Genomic DNA, 9,755 nt, shown 5'->3' with positions numbered 1-9,755 from the left:
CTGTCTGTAGCTTTTCTGAAAAGTTCATCACCTCCATTCCCTCAACCAATAGCTTTCTTGTAGCAGAACTAATGCCTGTGAGAAAAAGATTGCAGGATCCTCAGTATGGCATTTACACCAGCTGTATAAAAGAGGGAAAGGGAAATGGGAAAGCAAGTAATAGAAGCTGTTGCCAGATAGCCATTTTCCTCAGCAAAAGGGACACACAATTTTCAGGATCAAGAGAAGAAGCTAGAGCTGAGCAAGCTACATCACAGACCAGGGCTTGGGGCAGAAGGGAGGAAAGGGAAACAGAACAGATAATTCCTGTGAGACACAAAAACAAAAGGACAGACTGTGGGAGAAAGGCAATGGCAGACTGTTGCAGAGAGAGGTGCCTACAAGGAAGAGCAATCTTGATAATGGTGAGGCCAAACTGTTTCCATTTGTACATAGCCTTGCACCTGGCCTCAGGACCACAGTCCAGAGTGTTGTATCCATGCGCAGTGAGACCCCTGTTTGACATCTCTGAAAAAGCCATGGAGTCCGTCAGGCTTTGTGGTATGGTGGATAGCTCTTTTTACTCACACAGGCACGCAGCAGGCTATTTGTGACCTTCTGACAGTCAAAGGAGCTGTACCAAATGAAATTGCTGATGCTGAAGCCTCTGATGGCCACCATATGTGGATAGAGGAAGTTCCTGATGGTATTGCACACTTTTATTACAATGGCCGTGACAGCAGATTTCCTCAGTGCAGAGCAATTTGCCAATGAGCATGGAAATCAAGAGTGAATAAACACCAGTGGGCAATAGCTACTCTTCAGGAACCAGAAAAGGGACTAAGGAGCAGGCATGGAAGTGGCAGGACTTGAAGTACACAGAGGTGAGGATGATACTCAGATTTGTTGCAGTGCTTAGCATGAAGAAACTAGGACTACTGTTGTCCTATGGAGGACAACATGGTCCCATGACTGCCTGCAGATCTCAGGGTCTCTATTTCAGTGTGGGCTTCAAAGAGAGAGAGGTAGGCCAAAAAAGGGCATTTCTGAAACCCCTCACCCACAGAGACAGACAGACAGACAGACAAGAAAGAAAGAAAGAGAAAAAGAAAAAGAGAAAGAGAGAAAAAGGAAGTCAGCATGTTTTGGACAGCTAAACAGCACAGTTTGGTGAAAAGATGGCACCATTTCCTATCTACCTGAGAACCTGGACCAAACTTCAGGCTGAGAGGAGAACAGCCTAAATTAGCCCATAGGAAATGCCAACATCATGAATGTAGTTTAAACTTTTAACTCAATGCTGCAGAGTATTCCCCAGTCCCAGGAGTGTCTCTAAGAACCAAGTGCCTATATCGATGCAGGAGCAAAGGGCTGCTGACAAAACTGCATCTCCATTTTATGTATTTAATTTACTTGAGACTCAAAACTGACTCTTCTCTGCATCACACCCATCCCTGATGCTTATGTATTTGCTCTGTCTTGTGAGTGGGAAATATGTGAACTACCGCTTTCTCTCCAGAGAAAGCTGCTCTCTCACCTGACCATAGCACCAGTCTCCCACTACTCGTCATGCATTTGTGCCCTGCAAGGGAAGAGACTCAGTGACAGTGTCTGAGAAGATGGGGTCTGATGGCTCAGAAACTGGTCTAGAAGGTAAGAGCTGTGACTCAGAACTCGAGCCCGGAAGGACCTAAACCCCAGACCAGGCAAGGGTTGCAGCAGCTCAGATGCTGCACAGTGGCTCATGTTACTCTGGGTTGATTGAAATATCCAAGCACAAAACCTCAGGACGTAGCCAGCTCTCAGGTCTGAGTGCAGTTTAGCATAACTTCTCACCTATTCCTGTGTCAGAACACTGCTCTTTGAGTACAGTACTTTAAGCACCTAATGGGTATCATGCTCCAAGTCAGTGAGCTGATTTAGCTGAGGCACGGGGGTGGTAGATGGCTTCAAGAAACAAGGCAGATGATTCACAAAGTAGGTAATTAATCTTAATTAAGTTCTTCCTGAAACAATTGTATTTGACCAGATTGAGACATCTTGAAAGAGGTAGCAGTATCTTATCAGTGTCTCTTCATAGTTTGATAAACTCCATTCAAGATTCAGGGAACACTTAGGATTCACAGGAACCAAAATAAATTACTTTACCCTGTCCACTCCCAATGGTAAGAAATACTCGCGTTAATTAAAATGGATTCCTGAAAATGTATACTATGTAGGACAATCTTTAGTTTAAAAATCTAGAAAAACAGACAAAAATTGCATATTGGTAGCTATATTTTAAACCAAAAAAAAAAAAAATCTTCACATAATAAATACATCTTATGCACATTAACTTCAAATTTACTTCAGAAAGCTATTTACAATATAAATAATTATAAATGGGAACACTTTGCAAGATATTGTTGACATAACTAAATTATGTTTTCTACATTACATTCCAAAGGAAAACTACGGATGTTATGCTACAATGTCACTAGACCCTTTACATTGCAAAGCATGGTATTTGAAACACTGGCAATCTGTGTATTTTTTTCCATAAATGTAACCATTGGTTTAAAGCAAACATGAAATTCTTCATCATGTCTGAAGTGCTTTTTTTTGTTAGATTAATATATTTTATGCATTGAAATATTTACCTTGGGAAAAAGTTGCAGTGCCCTAAAAGTACTTTTTCTAATAGATTTTATTTCCTTAGAATGTAAAGGTGCCAACGTTTTATATTGTGTGAAAAAGATTGTTTCTTGCATTTTGAAACTTCCCACTGTATCAGTAGCTGAAAAGGAAAATAATAAATGCAGTCCAAATTGCAATAAATAAAAATGTTTAAAATTACATTTGGAATCCTAGAACAATAGGAAAGGTTGAGAACCTTGTGTGAGAGGGGAGTTAAATAGGGAATGCAACCAGACAAAAAGCGTTTTTTCATCCTGCATTTGATCTTTCCTTTCAAATTCAGCTTCATAGATGGAGTCATAAATTAACTCTTTTCAAAAAGGGATGTATTCCTAACAATTTAGAGCCAGATTTATCTACAGAACTCTTGTATACATAAGCTAAATGCCACAGTGAAGCCTCACAGCATTTTTTTCATTAATAAATGCCCTAAGGAAATGTAGAATGGAATCACACTAGTGCTCTCACTGTTCAGAACAGAAGACTATTTTGTTTTTTTGGTCTTCAAAATAACAGCTAAATCCTCAGCTATTCCTCTAGCAGACTTTAAAAACACCAAACTGAAGGGTTACAGAAATCTGGGGGATTTTGATTTGGTTTTTTTTTGTTGTTGCTGTTTTCGGGGTGGGTTTGGGGTTTTTTGGTTTGGGGTTTTTTAGCTTCTCAGTGCACACAGCTGAAATATTTAACCGTCAATTCTAACTGCAAATAAAATAAAATAGATTCTCCTCCACACTGTGGAGCTATCTGGAGTTAAGCCGGTATACCTACAGGAAAGCGTGTTCATCCACCATTGTTCCTAATAATAACATTGTTCCTGTATTGCCTTTAGGCTCTTAGGTGCTTTAAGTAAACTTGCAACACATGGAAAGAGCAGAGCCTGAATCCATTTGCTGCCAGACATTGACTATAGCCACCTTAAAATAGACGTAGCTAGGTCTAATCCTGGAACTGTGAGCTATAATCCCCATTACATACAGGTCTGTATGCAGAAGGTCTGAAACCAATGCGTATGCCACAGCTTTGTTCTGTGACTGAAAGGTTATCTGACCTTTGGAACAGCCAGGCTGATTTTCTGGGGTGGCTGTGCCTTTTCCAGAAATACTATGTGACCTTTCATTTTTTCCAGCTCACTCAGCATGCTCACATACATGAACATATGGTGGTTAACATACTTAGGGACATTAATGAATAAATGCTGCATGTGCAGAGACAAAAATGAGATTCAGATAACAGTGATTAAAACAGTTTAAAAGAGCAGAATTTCACTGTGTAACCCACAGCAGTATTGCGGACAGATCAACAAAAGCCATTTAAAGCTCAAGAAATACTTTTGGGGCTCTTCATTTGGGAGAGATGCACTCATTTTTTCAAAACATAAATAACCTCTTTTATAGAAACACAGCCATTAGAGATACTATCTTCCATAATTCCATACTCACATCTTCAGATTTAAGGAAAGAAGAATTACAAAACAACCCTCAAACCTATTATCAGCAGTCAGCTTTCCTTCCTTTGCACTTGTTAAGTAGTACCTTACTCCACAAATATTCCCATTTGAATAAATGGGACAAATTGCTGAGTAAGGTTCTTCTTTTAATTTAAGAATTGCTTTGCAAATTTGTCCAAAATCACAAACTCTATGCCCATGGTGTGATTTTATATAAAGACTAGAGGGTTTTTATTTCTTTAAACAAAAGAGATATACTAAGATTTTAATGCACAAAAACCGTAATGCGCCATCCACTGACATCTGTAAGAAATGGTTTGAAAGAGCTGTGGTCACTCTGTATTTGCAGTAGTTGCAAAATATTAAGTTCGTGTTAATAACAAACCAGTATTTTGTTAGAGAAATTATGCAATACAGCAATTTATATTGTTTCTGTTCCAAAACACAGCATACATACCTTATTTTAAGTGATAACCTTTAGCTAATGCAATACATTTGAAACTTATTTGGTTCAAATGCCTTGCATTTTTCAATTTTTCAGTATTTCTTCCCATCTGATTTGGAAAAGGAAGAAACATAAAAAAAGATTATATCCTTGAAGGATACCAAATGAAACTTTGAATTACATAAATATGTAATGGAAAAAATAAGCTTTATACCATATTAAAAAGCACACATAATATGAGCTGCAGTGATATTATATGCTATAATTAAGATTGCGGACTTGTTTGCATGTAGCATGTAGCATGCAGAGTCTATGTTTGCAAAACTCAATGCTTTCTGTCAGTTAAGAAGAAATTCCTGGCTATCTAAAGAAGCAGGATAGCAAACAAGCTGACAAAAGACATCCATCTCTGGCATACTGTATTGAAGTGCTAGGGAGTGCCAGTTGCTGGAATCCCATGAGGGAGAGACCATCAGCCTTTGCTTGCAGCACAACGTGGCTGCATGTAGAGACATCTCTACTGATTTATTCTGTTCATCACAGTGCATTTTTTGCATTTGTAGTGGACTAGAACTATTGAAAATAGCATAAATAGCTACAGTTTGTGAAGTCTTAGTTTGGGATCACTGTAAATAAGGATGGGGAACTTTAATGCATAGCACACTGTCTTTTTTTCCTACATGAAGTCATATAGTGCACAAGCAGTTTATGCTGTGCCTGTTTGTCTTGTAAGTCTATTTTTCAAAGGTGCCTGTCAGAATGCAAATACAACGGTCGCCAAAGGGCGGTTTCCTGACTACTTGTGGCCATTAGACCACAGCCAGGGAACTGCATCTGGTCTGCAGAACTTTGTTGCCCTCTAACTAAAAGCTTGATGGCAAGAGTGCTTTGTGATCCCAAGAAACTTGAGTGCTGAGAAAACACCATTCATTCAAACAGTTTGGGAGACTCTTCTGTAATACAAAATAGTATTGACACTTAGGCATGGTTTTATATGTACTTGTAGGGATAATATGATTCTATGTACCTCTACTCTAATTAGTTTTTCAAATTGTATTTTAATACTGTAAAAAGATACTCCAAGTACAAGTTTATTCATCTTACTCATAGGAACAAGTGAAATAAATATGTATCCAGAACTAAATTTATCAAAAATACTTTCTTATTCCTATGCTTTAGGAATATATACAATTGTTGGGCTGAAAGAAGTCCATTTTGGTCCATTTCTTCCTCTGAGTTAACAGTTGTCAATGTTTTTCTTCCCCTCAATTATTTGCCTTTTTATTATCTTAAAACAAACAAACAAAAATCTCTGTCTGCTTCTCTTTATGACCTTCATTATCCACTTGGCAATGGGTCAAATAAACTTCTTGCCAAATCATTTTGTTCTCATTTTGCCTTGGCTATCATTCAGTGCCCTGTCTCTCATTTCTGCTATTTTCTAGTTCAAATAGTTTTAGACCATTATTTATCTCTCCTCTGTGCAGAGTTTGGTGCACATCAGTGATACTACCCCCTTACTCTGTTCCCTTACAAAGATGACAGACCCAGTTTATTTAAAGCTTTTATTAGATCTTTCAGTCTCTTTATCTTTTGCTGAGCTCTGCTCCACCTTTTCTGTTACGAAGTTTAGATAATAAAGACCAGACTGTGTTGTTCTCCCTTGTGTTCAACGTGCATTCCACCAGGAGCGATCACACTGCAGTCAACAAATGTCGCTTATGGAGTAAGGTACTACTCAATTCAAGATTCACAATCTGCTTTGGAGTGATCAGGACTACACACAATATTCCAAGTTCAGAGAGGTAATTTCCTCTGCTTTCAAGTACATCTCTACTTACGTGGTTTATAATGTTATTATTTAGCTTTTGCTTCTGATTAGTTTTATTTGGAAACAGTATTTTTAACCCACCCATAGCATGCTGGTTTATATTTAGTCCCATTGATGACTCAGTCCCATATGTTGAGCTTCTGAATGTTACAAATGAAGATAGTCTTAGAGCTAATCTCATTTTAGTAACCACCTCAGGTCCCCTTTCCTCCACATTGGCATAAGAGGGAGTGGTGGTCCCTCCTGTTGCAGTCGACTTTGGAACCATATAAATGCCATACAAAAAAAGGACAGGGCTAGCAATTGTGCCTAAAAATTCCCTATTTTACATTTTTAGCATATGTTTTGTATTTATTCTTTTCCAATCAATCACTCTCTTTGTTCATGAGGTTATTAAAAATTTTAAAAAGTTCCTCTGCCTCTTTTGATGTCTTATATAACGCTAGGACAGGCCCTGATAATGCCAGCATTCTTAATACAATTTAATTCCTTGGAACACTGATTTTCCTCTGTACTTTTTTATGTACATATGGCTGATTTTGATAGCCCTAATATTTTCTGATATTCATTAAATTATCTGCTGCAATCAAGAAGATAATTCATATTTATCAAGGTCATGCCTATTACTTTACTGTGTTTCAGACAGAGTAGTTACAATTCTCTATACTCTCTTAATTTACTCCAAAACTTTATCAGAAGTTAGATAAACCACCAAACAGTTTTTACCTATTCTTGACTGGTGTAATTTTACATTTATGCCACTGCATTTGTATTTTACAGCAATATTTCTATGATTCTGTTGAGTTCCTTCTGTGTTTTAAATTAATTCTTAATTATTCAGCCACTTTTCCTTATTTTATAATTATTACTAAATGGCATACATAGCTACAGGGTTAACAGTTTATCTTGAACCACTCCTAATTCCAGTCTATTCTCCCTGTTTCTCCAGGCAATTTTCTTCCATTTCACTCCACTACCCACCATGGGCAACCTTTCAAAAACATGAGAGCAATCTCCCATCTCTGCAGCAAGACAAGCAAGCCCTTTGTTTCGCAAAACTACAGTGAGAATGCCCCTGTCTTTTTAATACAGTAGAAGTAAATATTTGACCATACTAATCATAAGGACTCTTTTCAAATCAGGCATATGTCAATAGCTATGTATGTGAGTACACAAGGACATAACAATTCGAGGAGTTCTCTCTTTCTCCCTTTTTTTGATTTTGTATTGGTCAGCCATGGATGCTTTATACCATAGAGCAGCATAACGTGCTTGGCCTTTGGGGAATAAACGAACCACCAGAAGTACGCTTTTTGTTGTGTATTTCGAAGGAACACATCCCACATTCCTGTAAAAAAAGAGTGCATAGCAGTTCTGTTGGCTGGTACCTATGCAGTTCAGAAGATCTGCCCTTGGCAGTGTTTCCAAACAACACCTCTTACATGATGTGGATGAACTGCTCTGTTAGCCTGGGACAAGCACTCCCTGCCTGGGCCTCTTGTATCCTTCTCAGCATGCATGGCACCAACTTTGAGTTTAGCTCCATTCACTCTAACACTGCATGCTAGTGCATTTTTATTTTTTTAAAGTAATGCGTTTTAACTAACTTATCCCCCCAAACCTTGGGTTCTTCTTTTTAATGCACTGTGGTATGTGAAATGCTGGTAAGGACAAGGGCATGAAAACATATAATATCTTCCAATTAGATCTCAAAGGTTATTTTTTAAAGCACAAAAATTTTTAGAAAAAAAAAGTGTCAGCTTCCATTGGTTATTATAACAGATGTTCCCTTGTGTCCTTGTGCCGGATCTTGCTGCATCCTTAAGTGAGAAGTCACATCAAAGTGGGATCCATTACAGCCTAGTGAATAGTTTCTAATTGTTTCAGTGTCATATAGATGCTCCAGAGCATACCCAGTTAGTGTGTAAGCATGCTTATCAAAGTACTGCCTGTGGGAGCTGTAATAATTTGGAGAGACTGCTGGGTGGTCTCCTTGGTTTTGATGAGGGGACATATCTGAATGCAGGTAGTCTTTAGCAAGTACCAAACTAGATTTTGATATTCGATCAGAACTGGGGCTGCTTATCCTAGACAGTGTTGTGGGGCTGTTGTCATAGTCATTTTCATGTGGGCTCATAATCTTTCCATCTCGCTGCTGGATGTGTTCACAGGGGGGAGTGTTGGCAACCGTTGGGACGCGGCAGACGTCCGCTGCCACCTGCTGCTGAGGGTAGTTTGCAAAACAGATAGCGTGCTTCTTCCCCGTGCCGTTAATGGAGACCAGTGGGTCAGGAGTGGTCTTCCGCAGCTGTAGCCTGTTTTCTTCTTCTTTAATCATTTGCTGGGTGGCTCTTATTAGAGTTTCAATTTTGCTGGGCTCATGTGGACTGTTCTGATACTGCTCAGTACGGTATCGGTCACCTGACTCACTGGCAGAGCCAGGATCAGGTGAGCTAACGACACTGTCCTCATCCCAGTGTCCTCTTCCTAGGAAAGAGAGAAAGGAGACAAGCACTGAGGTTTAAGGAGGCACGTGATCTTGAAAAACATGTAATCTGAACCTTCTTTTACATAGAGAAAATCAAATCAGAGGTAAGTGACTCGTAACAGTCACCAAAAAAGACCATGGTAGACCCTTTGCTTTTCAGTGACAAATTCTAGTTTCCAGTATCTCCACAAGGAACAAGTAACACAGCTGGAGATATAAAAAGAGATCGAAGCACCTCAACACAGGTATCTGGTGCCACTTGATACACTCTTGGGTAGCCAAGCATCTGCATAAGCCCAGCAGGTATGGCACCAACTCTAAAGCACCTCTGTCTTTTGGAGCAGCAAGAGGCCAGGCAGGGTATCGTAGGGCATGTCAAAGTGCCCTCAATGCCAGTGTTCAGGCCCCTGGCCCCTTACTACCTCTTTGCATCAGCAAGGTCTGAGTGAATTTGGGCCATGGTAAAAATAAAAATCTCAGGGAATTACAAATGTACAATATTCCAGCATGTTTTCTTAGGCCTTTCAAGGAGCTAAAACACAGACAGCACTGAGAAATAGATTGTGGTTATGTAGTGATTTTATGCAGGTTACACAGCAATAAATAACCACAAGTAATGAAGGAACTCTTCTACAAAAGCTCAAGAACCCATAACTGCTAGACAGGGTTACTGTCAAAATGTGACATCATATCCCCACGAATAAGTATTTGCTTTTGAAATGGGAAAATACTGTGACATTCTTACCTCTCTTTAAAAAACAAGGCCCATATACATATCAGAGAAGATGTTCAGCTTGCAACTAGCTGAAAGCACAGAATCATACCTGTCAGTCCTCACTAGCAAGAAAGTGAGTGGCCCCAAAACCTGAACGGTCAACATTATGAT

The 9,755-nt window shown here is 39.1% G+C and overlaps 1 protein-coding gene across 1 annotated transcript in view; it reads right to left on the bottom strand.

Annotated features, from left to right (window-relative positions):
* Window positions 1-2,231: 2,231 nt before the first annotated feature.
* Window positions 2,232-9,755, bottom strand: part of SIM1 (SIM bHLH transcription factor 1) — a 52,124-nt gene continuing 44,600 nt past the window's right edge. The window contains exon 12 of the mRNA XM_039569989.1: window positions 2,232-8,868. Within this exon, the coding sequence (XP_039425923.1) occupies window positions 8,138-8,868 (731 nt within the window). The 3' untranslated portion in view covers window positions 2,232-8,137. The remainder of the gene's footprint in view (window positions 8,869-9,755) is intronic.

This window comes from Corvus cornix, chromosome 3 (genome assembly GCF_000738735.6).
Source record: "Corvus cornix cornix isolate S_Up_H32 chromosome 3, ASM73873v5, whole genome shotgun sequence".
Taxonomy (NCBI): Eukaryota; Metazoa; Chordata; class Aves; order Passeriformes; family Corvidae; genus Corvus; species Corvus cornix.
Note: the sequence above shows the minus strand (reverse complement) of the source record. Positions and strands in the feature narration are given on the sequence as shown.